Source organism: Gambusia affinis, linkage group LG16 (genome assembly GCF_019740435.1).
Source record: "Gambusia affinis linkage group LG16, SWU_Gaff_1.0, whole genome shotgun sequence".
NCBI classification, from domain to species: Eukaryota; Metazoa; Chordata; class Actinopteri; order Cyprinodontiformes; family Poeciliidae; genus Gambusia; species Gambusia affinis.
Window position 1 is genome coordinate 16,368,806 of NC_057883.1, and position 18,431 is coordinate 16,387,236.

An 18,431-nucleotide genomic window follows, 5' to 3' on the forward strand; every position below is an offset into this window, starting at 1 on the left:
TTTTAAAAAGCCCAAAACAGACAGTGTTACTATAAAAACTGCTTGTTTTTTTCTGTTTAGATTGTTGCCATTCTGAATAAATGGTTGCTTGAGTAAAAAAAGGCCTTTTTTGGGTTAAAGAAAGGTTCAGAGGGGCTTCTTTACAGTCAGGAACGGATGCTTTGAATTCTGGAGGACCCTGTTTTCTGTGAGTGTGTGTGCCACTTCATCCTGCAAAAAAAGAAAAGCACAAAGAGTGTTTGTCTAAGTCTTACAATAGCTAACTATTTAGGTATCAGTCACTGCGCCACTGAACTCCAAAACCTAAGTGTTTTTCACCCGTTACTTGCAAATTGGCAACCACTCACTTTTGCTACGATCACCTCCTTCTTTAGGATCTTCATGGCATAGTAGCGTCCTGTGGCCTTCTCCTTTACCAGAATAACTTTGCCAAAAGTGCCTTTTCCCAGGAGTTTGAGGTATTCAAAGTCATGCATAGTCTGGAAGGCCAGAAAAGACAAAGTGGTATCTGGTTACGAACAGGAGAATTAGCAAACTCAAGCTCTAACCAGCTTGGACACACAATCCGATTGACAACAGCACTAAAGCATTTTAGGCACCATTTTACCCACTAAGCAATTTCCACTCCACTAATGGTTTGGCCTAAATGTGGTTGGGACTTGGTTAACCTCTGACCCCGAGGAGAATGTTGTGAATGGGTGTGTATGCATCTGTGTGTGGGGAGGTGGGGGACGACATCCAATCCCGTGGCCTTGAAGGGGAAAGGGGGGTTGGGTGCCAAGCCACCCCTGGCTGATGCCTTCGACCAGAAGGTTGGAATGGGGAAGCAAAGCTGGAGTTGTGTGAGAGTATCAAGGGAAGAGCAGGTCAGAAGAAGGGCACCATGAGCAAATGAGGGATGAAGTGTGTGTGTGTGTGTGTGTGGGGGGGGGCGGGGGGGGGGGCGGGGGAGAGACTTAGAATTACCACAGGGCTGACTTCTGTTTTAGAAGTACATTTAGGGACAAAAGCAACAAAAATATTCATGTTTCAAACTTTTTTGCATCTTGACCTCTTTGATTATTTTTTATTAGATTCTGGTGTTGGATGTAAAGCTTAAGGTAATCTGCGGTGTTAGATATCCAAGGTCTAGTACGACATAATACTGCTTGTTTATCAATGTTCTCTAACAAATCTCTAAAGCCTGCATTGTTAGTTAAGTTCTACGGACTAATTATGGCACTACATTTTATTTAGAGGTATTATAGAGTAAAGCACGACAACATTAAATGCATGCCACATTTTTCTGTTTGTTAAAAGATTTTGCACTACCTTGTATTAGCATAAAATGAGTTTGTGTTTACTATGTAATAAAATGTGAAAAAGAGATATGAATGGTTTTGCAAGGCACTGTGTAACACTGTGCATGGGTGAGATACAGTACCACTTTGTGTCTGGGTTTGGTCAGGTAGACCTCCATGTCCATGGGCTCTGGAGAAGAGTCCATCCTCTCCTCTTCTTGTTTATGAAGGCCTTCAGCCACTGCCTGGATGGCTTTGGTCCATTCTTCCCTGAATTAGACAGAGGAGTCAAAGAGATTAAATCAGCTCATTTTCCATTGAGCAAGACTGCAGCCCAATCATGCAATTCTGTTCTTATCAACAGGAAAGCAATTTCATGTGTCAGTTCAGCCAATCACAGGGAACTTTGAATAAGTACGCGGCAATGAGTCATTGTAAATGTACATATTTGAGCAGTCTCTACATCTTAATCTGTGCAGCTGTGTGCTGGAAACAAATGCTTTCCATTTAAACAGTTTGTGTTTTACAACTCCAGTTGCAAAGAGAGGCGGGTGTGCCGTGTGTGTGTGCGCGCGCTTGTAGCTTGCCTTTCCTCGGGGGTCTCCACGTGGAAGGTACGCTCGATGACAGTGGTCCACTGCAGGCAGCGGATGATAAATGTGTTGGGCTTGGGTCGTTCCGTCTTCATCAGCTGGCACTCTGACCAATAGCCAGGGAGAGAGCAGGGAGGGAGATGAAGAGAAGGGCCAGTGTTGTAGAGGAGCAGAGGGGAGAGACAGACCCACAGTTACAGCCATTTATCTTTATCGCCATCCTAACAGACACCGTTGGCCAATTTGGAAAAGAACAGGTGCACTTTGGAGGAAAAGATTTGAAAGCTCCTTTAAAATGTGACATTTGGTATCTTTTTGTTGTGAACAACCCATGTGCCAACATCTACAGTTACTACAAATTTTTCCCAGTAAAAATGCCAATTTTCCAGACTCACCTTTCTGAGTTTTCAGTTTATTGTCCTCACATTCATATTTAAAAAACAACAGTTCATCATACATTTACAACAAATGTTTCAAGAAAAGAAGGAAGGACACAATGGATGATGAATGAAAGGCCAGAAAGAAGGACAAAAAAAGGAAGATAGATGGATGGATGGACAACAGACTATGGATGGACACAACAAATGGGTGGATGGAAGGATAGAAGGAGGAACAAATGATAGAAGATAGATGAATGAATGGACACAATGGATAAATGGAAGAAAGGAAGGATGGACATCAAGTTTCACACAATTTCACATCGTGTAGTAATCATGTGAATAAATACAAATTTTAGTACTTTTAATACATTTAATGATTCTTATATAAACTATCCCACTACACAGAAATCTTTACATCATTCAGTAACTCTTGTCAAACTTTTTATTTTAGTCTAACAGTGGAAAGTCTTGAATCACAACATTTGCTGATAAAAAAATATATATATCAGCTGTCCCAATACACTCATCTCTTTCTTCACATATATATTTTTCCCCAGTTTTGGAGCAAACAATTGTTATGTAAGCAGTTTCTAAAAACAATTACTCACAATACCCCACAAACTGGAAGTACAAAAGCAGAGATTTCCATCTGCACCTTCTTCACATTAACATCTGTTCCCAAATGAAACATGTCAGCAAATATGTCTGGGTGTGACACAAATATGGCCCCTGTCTGATAGATGGAGGACTCCAAGTGGACCACCACTGAGATCCAACATGGCTCCATCAGGGTGAATGTGTGATCCAGCTGCAGCCGCCCCCTCAGCAGCAACACACCATGTGTCCTCTATGATGGGGTCGCACTGGTGACAAGGAAAAACTAAAAAAACAAAGCCTCCGTGGATGGATACAAGAGCCTTAGAGCGTAGCCCAGACAAATACTTGAAATCAGGCAGTTAATAGCCACGATAACTCAAGAGTGTCGGGGAGGAAACAAGTTAAACAAACAGTGTGCTGTCTAATTGTTGTGTTCAGTCAACTGAGCAGCATATCGCTGAGACTTTCTGTGATAGGAAGATGGAGAGAACTGTGTTGCCCTGGGCACTTCTATTTAGTTTTCTTTCACAATATGAAAGTAGAGGGATTGTGGAAGAAGCTCAGAGAGGAGGAGGACAGCACCTGATGCATTAAAGTCAAACACCAGACATAACCATGTGGATTCTGGGGCTAGGTTTGATTACAACGCAATGATGCTACAGAGATGATGCTGCAGCATCTTCAGAAACAATTCTGACTAACTGAAGTAAGGGGCACACGATGATAAAATATGATCCAAACACCTGACATGCACAACAAAAAATAAATTGATTTTCTGCATGTTTAACATGTCACTATACTTAGATTATGAATACTCTTGAGGACTTAGGTCATGCTACATTTTAGTCACTGGATCTATTCCCTGCAATAACTGGCTGTCCATGCAGATCTTGTTTTAGAAATTTCTGACTGACCAGATTTAGCCCAGAAAACTGTGCAGAAAATGTGAGTTTTATCGGACAGGTTCCATTTACATTTTGCATGAACAAAGATGCTGAAGGTCTGGCTTTGTTAAGCCATTTGAGAAACCAAATATATAGACGTTTATTGTCTCCCAAATTGATTCAAGGAGGCAACAGGCCCTTGAATGAAGTGCATACATCCTTCTCCCCAGCTACACAGTTTCAGAGAATCCCACAGGTAGAAAGGTAGAAATGACATAAAGAACCTCCAGACATTTCAAGGTATGATCTGGAGTCTCCTCCATGTGCAACTGTGTCTTGAAAATCCTAAAAGGATTCTGGCAAGATATCTTTTTAGGTATCAATAAATGTCAATCAATTGACATTTATTAATGTAGTGAGGGAGAGGTTCTGTTTCAAGCTGCCTCATGGATGAAAGAGTTCGTCAGCCTACTGGATTTTATTCCACCCATTCATGATATGAGATCAGGTCACTGAGGGAACCCTTTTATCGCCCAAATATTTTCTACCCAAAACTTTCCCATGTCTTAATCAATCTTACAAATTCCAGGTTTTCTATGGAGTCTCCTCTCAGGGAGATTTTCAATTCCTTTTGATTAGCAAGAGCTGGGGCTCTACCATATATATCTGAGCAAAAAAAAACAAAAAAAATACATAAAATAAAATAAAAAAATCATGCCTTCCTTCCTCTGCTTGAGGTGGAGACAAGAACCATTCTTCACATAGTAATTTCAAAGAATGACCAACTTTATTAACTTTTTTAAACACAAAGAACCCTAAAATAATGTTTTGGAGCTTATTCATCAGGGGGAAAACAGATGAAGAGAGAGTTGTAAATAGAGGACGTCCTACTCTTTCTGCATCAAACTTAAGGAATTCCCATCAAGTAACCAATTAACTAGTGAAATGATTGAGACTAAAAGAAAGCGTAATAGAAAGAAATCTACACTTTGAAAGGCATTTTAGGGAATTGCACCAATGGTAGCATTGACACATCCAGGGAAGAATAAATCAGAAAAAAGGTACAACATAATTTTTTGGTGTGCAATTATTTTCAGATGTGGAGTACCAGAGTGTTTTCCAACAAATAGCTCACAGCTGTTAAAGTGTTAGGCAACTCTTAAAACACACACACACACACGCCCACACACGCACACACACACACACACACACACACAAAAACATAGACTAACTTGTCTCAAGTTTTTAGTACCCAACTGTAAGTGATGGAGTGTTCCTGACTGTCTGCAGAGAATATTTAGAGTGACAGCTTTCAATGTACTTGGATAAAACTCTATCATACCTTATATTATTAAAACAACATGTGAAATGAACAGATGAAACATTTACCACAAAAAATATTCAAGCAAAAAAACTAAAGGTGCTTAGAAAAAAAAAAAAAAAAAGAGGTGTTTTCTCTGAAGCAGATACTCACGTGCAACAGAGAAGTTATTTAAGGGGGTTTCCAGCTGGTCAACATCTTGTGGCCGTTCTTTGTAACCGATGAATGTACCGTCACTCTTAAGGAGAAAATACCTTGGCCTCCAGGTCTTGATGTATTCTCCTGATATGGGGAAACACAAATAGAAGATATTGGGTTTCTGAAAAACCTCTGCTTCTGTGGCTGTGTGGCTGCCATAACCTGCAGCCACACAGGTCCATCCTACTCACTTATTCAACATGATTCACGCAAATGAATCTCTGAAGAAAGACCAAATTCAATTTATTCTGGTGATGCTTCAGGAAATGTTATGCCAGATGTTGTACAGACGGAAGGGGAAAAAAAAGCTAACATACCATAACAAGGCAGTGGCACACGGTGGCGTGGAACTTGAATATTTATACTGGAAAACCGTAATTTATTTTTAATTACGGAGCCGCATATTAACCCCCTGCCAAGCAGCACCAAGCTGTCCTTAATTGCCCCATTTCCTCTAACACAGAAGTGTGGGGTTTCTTAGTGTGTGCACGTACAGAAATGTAGAAGATCTGTCAATATGAGCTTCTGTTTCCCTAACTCAAAAACTTCTGATTGATACAACTGGAAACAGATCAGTCAAACAGCAAACAGAAGCTGGTGGACCGTGGTATAAAACTCGCCAAACAGTCCAAAATAATTTATATCATGTAAACTTATTGTTTCTCCTTTATTTGTAACATTTTTTGTCAAGATGAATACAATCTTATCAAGACAAGAAAGTAAAGTTGCACGGGCAAAAAACCCAACATTTTACTAGTAAGTAATTATGGGGCATGGTGTGGAGTAGTGGTCGTGCAGGTGTCCCACTAACAGGGTTTGCATCTGCTATGCAGCCATCTTTGGTTTGATTCATGATTTTGTGACCTTTGTTGCAAGTCTTCCCTGTTTCTATTTCATCAAATGTTCTGTGATTCCTGATAAAGGCCACATCCACCACAGAAAAATAAATAAATAAATAAATAAATAAATAAACATTTGAAAAGTAATACTGGTAACAATACATTCAAGTTTGGCAAGGTCTTGGAAAACAAGATTTCTAACATTTTGGCAGATTGTCACAGTGAGTCCAGTATGTTTTTGCTGTCCATTGTCTGTAGTTATGTTTGTTTCAATAAATGTGTGGAGTGGCGTGACTTTCAGAGTGAAAAAGTGACCAGCCAGTCAGAAGCTCACAGACCATATCCAAAGTTTATGGGATTAAATTGTATTTTTGTATTCTTAAGATCTTCTATGGTTTAAGAAGATCATTTGAAGATTATTTTTTTTGGATACTGAATGTTTTCCTCTAATGTTATGTCCAGTCATAAATGATACTTTTCCTGCCCACCATTTGTCAATTTTCATTTTAAAAAAATACACTGCAAATATGTTAACATGGTATATAATAAAGTTGATGAACAGCAAAGACATGTGATTCTTCAGCATCTAGATCAGTCATTCATAAATATATACTAAATCTCAAAGAATCAACACACGGTCCGTTAAGATCACTTGCCTATATCATTTATAAACACACAACCCAGAGCACATAAGAAGTGCAATTTAAGAGTAAAGTTGGGAGTTCAAATTAAGAACCTGTTCAACAATAACGAAATTGATGGCCAGAAACAATGCTGAACCCTTTGTACCGAGCCTTCTTTGCCTCAGCTGGGCCCCAGCTGGTGACTTGCTCTCCCGACAGGTTTTGGCTGACCCATATTCCCTTGATATCCTCCATGCCAGCAACCACTGAGGACAGTATGTGCACAATGCAGAGGCAGGATAATGAGCACTCTACCTGACACCTCTGACGAGACGCGGACTCTACGTACATGCTTGTCTGGTGGGCATAGAAAACAACAAAAAAAGTAGTTTTAGCTGTGTAAGGTTTGGTTTTAGGGCAAGAACAGGGCAAAAATCACTTCCAGACTAAGAAATATTCTTATGTACAAAGTCTGTTGTGACGGGTAGAGTCAGGTGTTTCACCATAGCCCAATGTGCTTGTGTGCAAATAGATTTGTTTATAGAGTGGCTCACAGGGAGAAAAAAGGCTTCTGTGTAGTAGATTACATCAACACACACTTTGGAAGGTTGAGAGCATTTTCTGCCAGCTCTGCTGACGCATAGCACCCACTGGAGAAGCAGCATGGGTGGTACTATATGACGCAGCAGGAGCTCAAGGCTCAGCGAGCATTGGATTTTGGAGACACTGAGGTGGCCTTGATGTCAGGGGGATGACAAAGCCAGTCCTGCATTCTCAGTCACTTGAGTCTTCCAAGAATTGTCGCTATGCTGAACTGTGATGTCAGAAGAGACGGGTTCATGTGGTCACTTGGGGAAAACACAGCATGAAGCAAACAAGTTTATGAAGGAACTTGACACTTGAGCTCTAAATGCGCCCAGAGATTAGAGAAAAAGCAACTAAGAGACTTGCAGTACCAGAAATGTTTACTATACTATTGAGAAATATGGGAAACTCCACATCTGCCCAGCACATTTTCACCTTGCACACACTACTTTGAGACAGGAGGACACGGTAACTTCCTTGTGTGTGACCACAAAACCTGGTCACATGACAAACAGTGGAAGTAGCTATATCCGGCTGTCTGAGACTATGTCTCCACAGCATTGCAGTGCGACACACACACACAACACCACAGTCTGCTGAGAAAAAAAACAACAAAGATGACCCTTAGAAGCTTCCCATTTACAGTCATTTCCCCTTCTACTTTTATTCATATGTACTTTCCACACACCTTTTTTAAGCGCTAACATGATGAGAAAGTGAAACAGACAGCTGGGCTTTTTGCATCTTTAACAGTTCACGTAAACAAAGTTGGGGAGAGACTGCGGTTACCGACTCTCACACTGATGCAAAAAAAAATCCTGCAAGAGAGCAGGCATTATTGAGGGTGTTGATCAGTAATCTTGATCACTGAGGGTGTTTACTCACCCTCACTGATCAAGATTAACCCAAGTTAACCCCCAAAAACAAACAAAAATACACTATTCTATTTATGTAACAAAGCATATTGCAAAAGTATTCATTAACTATTCCACTTAAAGATTTTTACACTCATTACAACCACAATTGGCAGTACTTTATTGTAAATCATATGCAATATCACCAACTATAGTTATTAAATAACAGAATAATAGAATTTTATTTCTATAAATTATCTGTAATTTGGGCCTTGCATCGAAATTAACCCCAAAGTATATACTTCAAGTTTTCTAATTAACTTTTCTTTCGGCTTTGTACTTGGTTTACAGACAAGACATTGGTTCTTTGAAAAAAACCTGAAAACTGAAGGGCTACTTCACAAAATTTCTCACCTGGATTTAGGTCTGAAATTGTGAATATTTGACATAAGCATTGAAGCTCTGTCTGTTTGGGTTATTGTCCTACTGGAAATTGAACTTCCACCCCAGTCTAAAGCGTTTTGCAACATCTAATAGGTTTTCTTCCAGGACAGCACAGTATTTATCTTCACTTATCTTCCCATCAACACAGAACCTACATCACTTCTGGTAAACTTCAGAGAGGATGGATTTTGGTTTTCTTTTAGTATTTTATTAGTAATAGAAACAATGTTGACTGTTTCCCCATCAACATTACCATGAAAGCCAGATTAAAAGCTCTTCTATACAAAGACTCTCCCACCTGAACTGCAGATTAACATGGGACTCTTGGCTGCTTCTCTAATTAATGGCCAATTTATTAGCATAGGTGGATCACAATGTCGTGATACGTTTACAGCTCTATTTTCAGTTGAATTAAAAAGTACTTTCTAAGATGTTCAAAGGTTGGAATATTTTTTAAATAGCCTCACCCTCCTGCAACCTTAGTAAGCTGATGTTCTTTAATAAAACTCTAAAGTAATTAGAGAACAGCTGTATTGAAATTGAGATTAAATTACACAGAGGTAGATTAACCTTTGACTAGTTTAGTGATTTAGGTGCATGCACTAGATTTTATTAAGAGTATCAGAATAAAAGAGGTGAATAAAAATAAAGTTCACCCTATGTTTGTTTCTGTTTTATGGCGTGCTGGTTCAAATAAAACTATAATAAAATACATTGTGTGGAAAAAAAAACAAAATATGCTCAATACAGGAGAATGCAAGTTAAACAAATTAAGTATAATTTTTGGTGTAATCAATGCTCAGCAGAGCAGACTCCAGCTGACTCAGTGAGAGGCAAAACAAACAGCTTTACAAAAGTTCTAAATAAAAACACAGGAGTTCATTCTACTTCTGACTCACTTTATCACCATCACTCTGTACCAGTAAACCAAACCCTGCTTGATGTGAAAATGTTCTCCAAACAGGGAAATGGCCCACAGACACAAAGACCACAGCCTAGATAAGAAAAACGTTCATCAAATGTCTGATCGAGACACAAACACCTATTATAGGAAATCCTTCTTGTTATCTGTGTCACAGAATCAAAGCACTTCTACAGAAGTCAGACAGTAGCCATGTGGCTCAACGCAACTAAATTATGGGAAGGACAGAAGTATAATAAGAGTGATTTGACACAAGATGAGCGATGGGAGAACCGAAGTGGATGAAAAAGTTCTGTGCAAGGAGCTGTGCTGAATGGAGTGCTAGTGAGACAGATCGCTACATATGTTCCCTACATATGTAGGCCTGCAAGTGGAAGAGTGTGTGTATGAGCCATGTGCATTGTGACTGCGTGTGTGTGCATGGGAGGAGCTGTCAGGGCCTGATAGAGTGTCTTTACATGACAAGCAGCTGCTGAGGGCTGGGATGCGCGCTGGGCAAAGTGGAAAATAATGAACAGAGAACCGCTGCCAAACACAACAGAATTCATCTTTATTTGCCAACTGCTGCACGGCCCTGTATGTGTGGACAGCACTCGCATGCGACTGCCACGCCCTTTATCCCCTAAACACAAAACATACGCACAACAAGGTGTACTATGGGGGGAGAAACCGGTTTGGCCACAGCTGTAAAAGGTTGATTCTTATTTTGTTTGTCCACATTTATAAAAATCACAGGAGCCTTATTTCTATGCCAACTAGACTGAGATTTTTTTTCTTTTATAAAATTGTCCCAGCTAGCATTGGGCTGGTAGGAGTTTCTCACACTATAAAAACTTAGCAAAACCCCTCCAAATTATGTAATTCAGGTGTCCCAATCAATTCCATGTCCATGACTATATAAAACCAGTCAGATTGACATGCAGTCTGCTTCTACAAGAATTTCTGAAAAAATGGCTTGCCCTCAGGAGCTCAGTGAATTCAAGGGCGGTACCATGAAGGCTACCTGGCCTCAGAAAGTTCAGTTATGACTTACCGCACAAACACATTTAACTGTGTAAAAAAAAAAAAAAAAAAAAAAAGAAAGCCGCTGGGAGCGTCAGAAACTCAACCACAAAGTAGGCCAATTAAAATCGCACATGTTGAGATACACGATTCAAACGGGTCACTTTCTGCACAGTTATAAACCTCATATGGCCTTCAGGTTATCCCCAGACCAGAGTGTGGAGAGCGTCTTTGAATGGGTTTCCATAGCCAATCAGTTGCAGACAAAGCATTACATTACCAAATGCAATGCAAAGTTTTGGCTGCAACGAGGTAAAATAAACCTGCCAATGGACTCTACAGCAGCAGAAACATTTTCTCTCAAGACATTAACTAATGAGTCTGGGTTTGGCAGAAAGGCTCTTTTCTGACTGCATTGTGTCAGGTGTAAACTTGGGTGCAGAACAGATTATGGTGTATAGCTATCTTTCAGAAGTTGGGGTTGGCCTCTAGTTCCAGTGAAAGAAACTCTTAATACCTCAGCATACCAAGGCATTTTGGACTGATGCTTCTGACTGTGGGAAACGTTTGGAAACTGGCCAGTTCAGTTCCAAACTGACTGTGTATCAGTATAAAGCAAGATTCATAAGGACATAAATGACAGTACAGTCTGGAAAAACTTAACTGGTCCTGGCCTCAAACTTCTTTTTTAAGTGCAAGTCAGATCTTTTCATTCAACATCCATGTCTGCCCTCACAATGGCCAGAAATTCCTTTAATCAAAGTGCTAAACCCTGTGAAAAGCCTTTCTAGACGCATTAAAGTATTGTTTCTTTAAACAAGCAAATTTTGGACTGACATCACTTTAAAGCCTCTTACATAAATGAGTAAAGAAATTTGATCCAGTCTTTTTACTAATACAGTACAGAACAAGCTGCTATTACTAGCTGGCTAATTACTTGAACTATCACTCAGTTGGCTACTTGACAAACAGTTCTGGCATGCTAAAACTTCTGATCATCCAATTCCTACGGTTTAAAACCATTTAACTGTCAGAAAACCGTGTGAATTGTTGTGCCCTGCCAGTCAAGTAGCATAAGACAGCTTCCACCCATACTTAAAAGAAAGAAAATGTGTTTAGAAACGGTTACAGTTGGGCAAGGTAATGGCGCAGGAGTAAACCGTGCCACCCATATACACAGTATGGATGTTAACCCCATGCTCCATAAAGCCAGAGAAATTTCTGGCAACATTTTCACATACACGCAACATTTTCTGGTAACATTTTCTCTGGCAACATGTGAAACTGACTTCACACTATGGGAATGCTGAAAAATTGTTGTGGTTTTGAGACCCAAGTATTTTAAAACCTTTGTGTCTTCATACTTGTAATTGGGACATGCTTACCCAAACATCACAGACTTGCAAGAAAGCAAAACATACAGCACTTTTAGGTGCCCAAACCTTTTGTAAGTTAAGTCTGTTAAAGAGGCCTAGAACATAAAAGCTAGAGAGAGAAGTTTTATAGAATAACTGGTAAATAAAGGGAGAGATGGGGAAGTCTTCACACAGAAAAGAAAAAAAAAAAAAAACGAGGGAGTAAAAGAGGTTAATAGCTCTAAAGAACGTCCTGCTCTACCATCTCCATGTGACAACAACAGGAATGCTAATGTCCCAGCTGCCTTGGCTTGTTAGCATTTAATAAAAACTCATCATGTAGCCTTCATCAAGCAGCAAAAATGTGTACAAACCAACAGGTCTGATGCATACAAACCTCTTTGTGAAGTTGCAAAGAATCATTAAAGATGACTGGATAAACCATACCCACAATCGTGTTATGAGAGGGTAAGGGATCTCTCACAGCGAGGGGGGGGGAGAGAGGCTCAGACAAAATGTGCCTCTCACTGCCCAAACCCAGTGGTTGGACTTCCTGAGTAGGCTGCTGTTGGGTTTTGTCCCCCGTCTGGCCATTCATAGCTTGGGGATGTGAGGAAGGGAGCCAGTGGTAACTCCATGAACTGTGCATGTGTGTTTGAGTGGTGGGAATCGGATGAGAGGGGTGGAAGGAGGGGGTGAGGCGGAGGTTGAGGATTAGGGAATTAGAACTCCAAAGCGAGGGAGGAGGGGGAGGATGGGCTTTGCCTTTTGTTGGTTTTTCCTCAGCCGCCCCCGCCATCCCTTCGGCCCTTTTCTGCCGGGTTCTGCCTGTAGGCTGCAGCTGCGGCCCGCCGCCCTGTGCCCTGCATCTTAATGAGCTGTGGGCTCCGGAGGAGAGAGGGCTCCCTGATGTAGGGGTCACCAATGAGCCCCAGCAACCACAATCTTGACTTCCACCATGAATTGGTTGAATCGGAAGGCATGCTGCTAAACTTCATGCTGTCTAAAGAGCTCTCTACCCATTTGCACTGTTCACTGTGAAACAGACACCAATAGGCCATTGTAACCTGTCCAGGAGTTTGAACACTTTTATGTTGTGTTTTTTCTGACATTAATTTTTCTTTTATCACAAGCTGTGGCAGGAAGTGGGAGTCCAAAGCCTGGACTTTGGAAGCATCATTATCATGTTGAGCTGAAGGACCATCCTATTTTGAAATCTAACCCTCTCACTGTCACTAGGGCTGCTGCTACCCCAAGATAAAAAAAAAAAAAGCAAGGGGGTTGGGGATGCGATGGAGGCTGCCCCTCTTTCTCACGCTCATAAGAAAGCACTCACTTCTTCTCCATGGTGAGTGACACCTGCTGATTACCATAGAGACACTGTGGGAAGTTCCCCCCTGCCACACAGGGACTGAGATTTGCCCCTTCTCCCTGGGTAAACAAGCAACCCATGGATTAGTTAACTGGGTTACTGCACAGCAAACAAATAAACACAGATTACTTAGAGCAAATTAGTGGCAATAAAGTCTCAAGGACTGATGTAAGACCCAATACTTAAAAAGATAAGAAAACATCAATGGAAGACCAAATACCAGGGTAGAAACTTAGACAAGAAAAATTAGCTCTGGTAGGGACATAGTAGCTTTTCATCCAACAGGAACCTGTTGGATGAAAAGCCTTTTGAAAAGGTACAGCTCTACGCATTTTGAAATAGTTGACTTTTTCAAAATTATAATTCACTCTTTTCTAACTTTAACCACAATGGATTTAAACTCAGATCTTGTCAGAGCTAGCTGTGGCCAATAGGGAAGTAAATCCTTCACCTCAAGAAATATTTAAGTTTTCCTCCCTCTTTTCCACGGCACTAATAACCGCAATCTCCATTGACCATTAGAAGCTATTTGAGAAATTAAGCAGTGTTGCTGGTCCTTTGGAAGATGTACAAAAAAAAAAAAACGGTGACCAAAAAAATTTGGTCACAGTTTTCTAGAACAAGCAGCAATTGCAAAGCAACAATGTATTTTACAGTTAATATTAACCGCGTTCATAAGGAGTTTTACATTTCTGTCCTCTTGTTTTGAAACAATGCCTTTAAAATTACCATGCTAAGATGGAGAGCAGCGCCAGTGATATGACTGATCTCAAAGACTGAAAACATTTAGCTGCTTTTTAGAAACTTGCACTATTGATCTGATCTGTTAGAGGTGGCATTATACTAGTAGCAGGGTGGTGGGCTACAAATGGAGGAGAGTAGGGGGATTTGCTCAGTGGGGTGGGCAAGGGATTTGGGAACCAGGAAATATTAAGGACCAATAACTGTAAAGAACATGAGATCAGATGGTGATGGAGACAGTAGAGAAACAAAAATGGGGGGAGGGAGATGGATGGTGATTAGAAAAAAGAAAGAAAAAGATGGAGCACTACTGAGAACCACAGTTGGAGCCAGCAGGCGGGTTCTACACAGAAAAGTAAGCACACAGCAGGACTGTCATGAGAGGAGGCAAATTGGTGGAGGTGACACCTCCCACAGTCTCTTAGTTCCACCACCATGCCAGCACTCTTTCCTGCCGACAGCTGCACCCCAGTAATTTACTTCTCTCCACCACATTTAGCAGGAAGACTGCTTCCCATTTTCCCATTTCCTGGAGTAGGGGGTCTGCGCTGAAGGCCAGAAACCTGGCCTGCCAGAGCGCCGAGTTCCTGGTGGGGAAACCTCTGTCTGATCAGTTAGTGCATCTTCTAGTACTTGCATGTTCTCTGGCTTGAACTGTTTGTAAAGATTTTTAACAAGTTACACATAACATCCCTCCTATCACAGGCTATCACAACCTCGCAAACTTATTTATGCCTCCTGACGGCTTCCGCATTTTTCACTTTATGGCCAACAAACCTTAGTGTATTTTAATGGGATTTTTTCTGTTATTAACCAACAAAATTAGCACCAGGTTAAAATCTGGTTGTCACGACAATAATACTTTTAGGACATTATGTAGCTGAAAGGAGAAGACTCAAAATCTTCAGTGAGGGGTTAAACAAATGTAGTTAGAGAAGCAGAGACATGTTATTAAAAGCTATTCAAAAATAAACTGTTCTAAAACATTGAGACATGTCGTCCATTGAAGTTGCAAGAGATCAATAGTCAGTAAGACTTCCAGAAGATAACAAGAAGGCAGAACATATACCAACAAGTTTTTGTTTTTTTGTTTTTGTTTTTTCCATCTTTCTGACTTTTGAACTTCTCTCTGGATTCAGAAATGTTGAAAGTATCTCAGTTAAGTTAAATTTAGCTAGGATACTGCTTCTTCATTCTCTCAGGAAAGCAGATAGTCATGTTAATATTCAAGTCCTTCAAAGAAAACTTAAAAAGGGAGTTCTGCATTAAAAACCTACGTACAAACGTACGTTTACATACAAACCCTGTATGGAGCTTTTTTGCTGCACATGTACAATACAGTATGCATTGATTGTGCTGGGTTTTTAATACCATTGGTTATTATATGGAGTTTATTAATTGCAATTTATAGATGAATAAATGATATAGGATAGATTTTTTTTTTACATATATATATTTAAAAAAAGAAATATCACCATATAAAAGAACCATTTCACTAAATTCAGTGGAAATGTTCTCCAGTGGTGAGATACAAATGGTTGTGTGTCTGTGCAGTGCGGCAATGTGTGGTTGCTGACAGCCATAGTGAGAGGATATGTAGGAGCCAGACTGAGCCCAGCAATAAATCTGGCAGCAAGTCAAAGACCTGCAGTTTTGAAACAGCATGACAGAACCATGAGATATGGTTAATCACTTGGGCATGCTCCTTTGAAGAGCATTTAATAGTAGAAGAAACTCTGTTTGCCTTTAGGAGGCATTATAAAAAAAGTGAACCATGACTTCTGTGAAAAACTGTAGGCTGGAATCTTGCAGGTCTGTTCACCACATGCATCGGATAGAAATATGCAGAAGATGACAAAAAAAATGTAAAAAAAACATTGTTCGATGTATTGTGTCTGATGTTTTAGAGTACCGCCTCCCTACATTATCCTCCCTCTGCGTCCCATGCACTCTCCTGGACCACCAACAAGGTTTTGCTTGGAGGAGCACATCATGGGTGTCCTTCAACCTCATGACCAGCAAAAGGGACCAATTAGCTGATGAGCTCCAAGCCAGACCATGAGAGGGTCTGTGTGGCACGTCGCACACATCCTCCATCAGCTCTCCTCATGCCGACTGGGTCACTGAGCAATGTTGTGGGAACATCACAAGGACGCTGCTTAACTTCTGCCTCTCTTTTTCACCCCTTTATCTTTTCCATACCACCTCTACTGGTGTGTTCTCTGCACCTCCCTCCCCTCACGAGTCTAAGCCAGCTGAGCGTGTTACCCAAATCCAAGAGTTGTTGTGGCCTTCGTTAGCCTAACGAGGGGGCCGGCTCTTTATACTTGTCAAGGAGCAAATGAGTCAAACAAACAAGGGCCAGGGAAGAGGCGAGGACAAGCAAGCGCTGTTCTGTCGAGCTTCACTGAGCTTTTGGCCACAGTGCTTTGCTGGAAACTAAGGAACCCACAATCTGCTGCTTTGATGTCTGATGATGCTCTGGCTTTGAAGGAAACTTTGGAAGGATGTTGTTCTTTTTTTTCTTCCAAAGAGAGAAAAAAAAACATGCTGCTCAGGATCTGCAGCAGCAGACACATTCCGTAGACACATTCAAAGTGTGTATCGGGTGCACACTGTAAAGCACATAAAAGCGGACATCTAACAATTGGTTGCGATACCAACTACAAAGTTACAGTGTTTGTGCAAGCCTGTACTTGCAATGTGGCCCATACGCAAGTTTGCTGGGTGATGTCCTGTTGGCGGTGTTCTCTAAATAAACATGCTTCACACAGACTGTACCCTCTCAGAGACATTCACAGGTACTTTTTTCCCCACCAAGTCCAAGTCAATTCTCTATCCAAAATTTACAACCTCACATGGAATATGTAGCTCTAGTAGGGAAAAAATTATTATTTGCCCCAATACAAAATCACAAGCTTTTAACACTTATAAAAATATATTGTAAATTAAAAGTATCATAACAATATAAAAATATCCCATCATGTAAAAGAAAAGTAACAATTTGTTAACACCACTTCAAATCCTTTTACAGGTTTCTGTCTTATGATGCAATAAACTACTATTAATCTCTTTGATTATTATATAGTGTATTAAAGAATGTTGTGAAGCTTTTGGTCTCTTTTGTTTCAGCATGTGTAAAATTACTAAAGAAAGCTTTAACTAAATCTGCATTTAGAAGTTATGTTTTCAAGTCTCATAACAGTAGATATGATCAGTTTTTTTCTTCTTCAAATCAGATTCATTTAAAAATGAATTTGATTTTTAAGTCTCAATACTGTTTTAAAATGAAACCAAAAGACGCTAAACAAGTATGGGGGGGTTAGGGGGGGCACTATGAAAATTGTTAATAAACTGGCTGTAACCTGGAAGATCAGAGTTTGTTAATAAACCCCAACATGAATTGCCTTTATTTTAAAGAATCTTAAGTGTCTTTGTGATGACACTAGCTTATCAGTGTGAAAATAAGATGTCTGATGTAAATGAAGTTTAGTTTGTTGGGAAATTAGCCAAGCTCTTCTAGAACAGTTCAGTATGAGAGAAATCTGTGCAGTAATTTAAATGTTACAATAAATATCAAACGTTTAGGAGCAAAACAGAGATCCAAAGTGTGTGAGTTTGAGAGAGCTGCAATCTATGGATTACTTACTTGGTTAAGTAATCCATCAACATACTAGATGGTAGCATTCAAGACTAAAAACTTAAGTTGCCATTAACTCCTTTTTCTGGCTAGTACTGTCAAGAAACACTACAAAAAAATAAATAAATAAAAATCGAGCCAGTAATCTTTGAATGCCATCACAGAGATGACAACATGAATCATTCACTCAATCTAGTCCTAGTGGCACACTTAACCTCGATTTCATTAGATAAAGATTGTTCCTGAGGCTCAAAGAGTCTTTGCAGCACAAGTCTGATCTCTTTGTTTTGCGACTTACGGACAACTTCGATCCAAGTTGCAGACTCAAGTAACCCCTTCTGCCAGTTTCACAGCTGCATTGTAAAACTGACCATTCCACACTGGTGGCACATCAAGTGGCGTCAACAATTTGAGCACATTTCTTTGACACAAAGCCTGAAAAGAAAGTATGAAGGTGTGCACTTCAGAATTGAATCCCTGAAGGCAGCCAATCTACAACAAATGTTCACAACGTTTCAAGGCTGAGAATGTGGAGTTACACAGACACCCTAGCTCTGCAAAGTATGAAGCAAAATACTTTCTCCAGTTTCTTTTGGGAGTCTTGAAACAGTTTGCACGTGCATGTTCAAGATGACTAACCAGAAAGGAATCAGAGTAAGAGTGAATGGCATGGCTTTGTTTAGTTAACATGCTAGAGCGGCTGTGCTTTGTGCCTGGGACTGACCCACTGTGAAATCCAATCACCACAAAGAGACAGTAACTTTTACTGGGGCAGGATGAGGAGGAAACTCAGGATGAGTT

General features: G+C 40.3%; 1 protein-coding gene across 1 annotated transcript in view; it reads right to left on the reverse strand.

The window, feature by feature from the left end:
• akt1 (v-akt murine thymoma viral oncogene homolog 1) overlaps nucleotides 1-18,431 on the reverse strand; it is a 42,378-nt gene that overhangs the window by 11,372 nt on the left and 12,575 nt on the right. The window contains exons 3-7 of the mRNA XM_044142982.1: nucleotides 5,209-5,337; nucleotides 1,868-1,979; nucleotides 1,424-1,550; nucleotides 348-479; nucleotides 145-210 (exon numbers count right to left, since the gene is read on the reverse strand). Coding sequence (XP_043998917.1) covers nucleotides 145-210; nucleotides 348-479; nucleotides 1,424-1,550; nucleotides 1,868-1,979; nucleotides 5,209-5,337 — 566 coding nt within the window. The remainder of the gene's footprint in view (nucleotides 1-144; nucleotides 211-347; nucleotides 480-1,423; nucleotides 1,551-1,867; nucleotides 1,980-5,208; nucleotides 5,338-18,431) is intronic.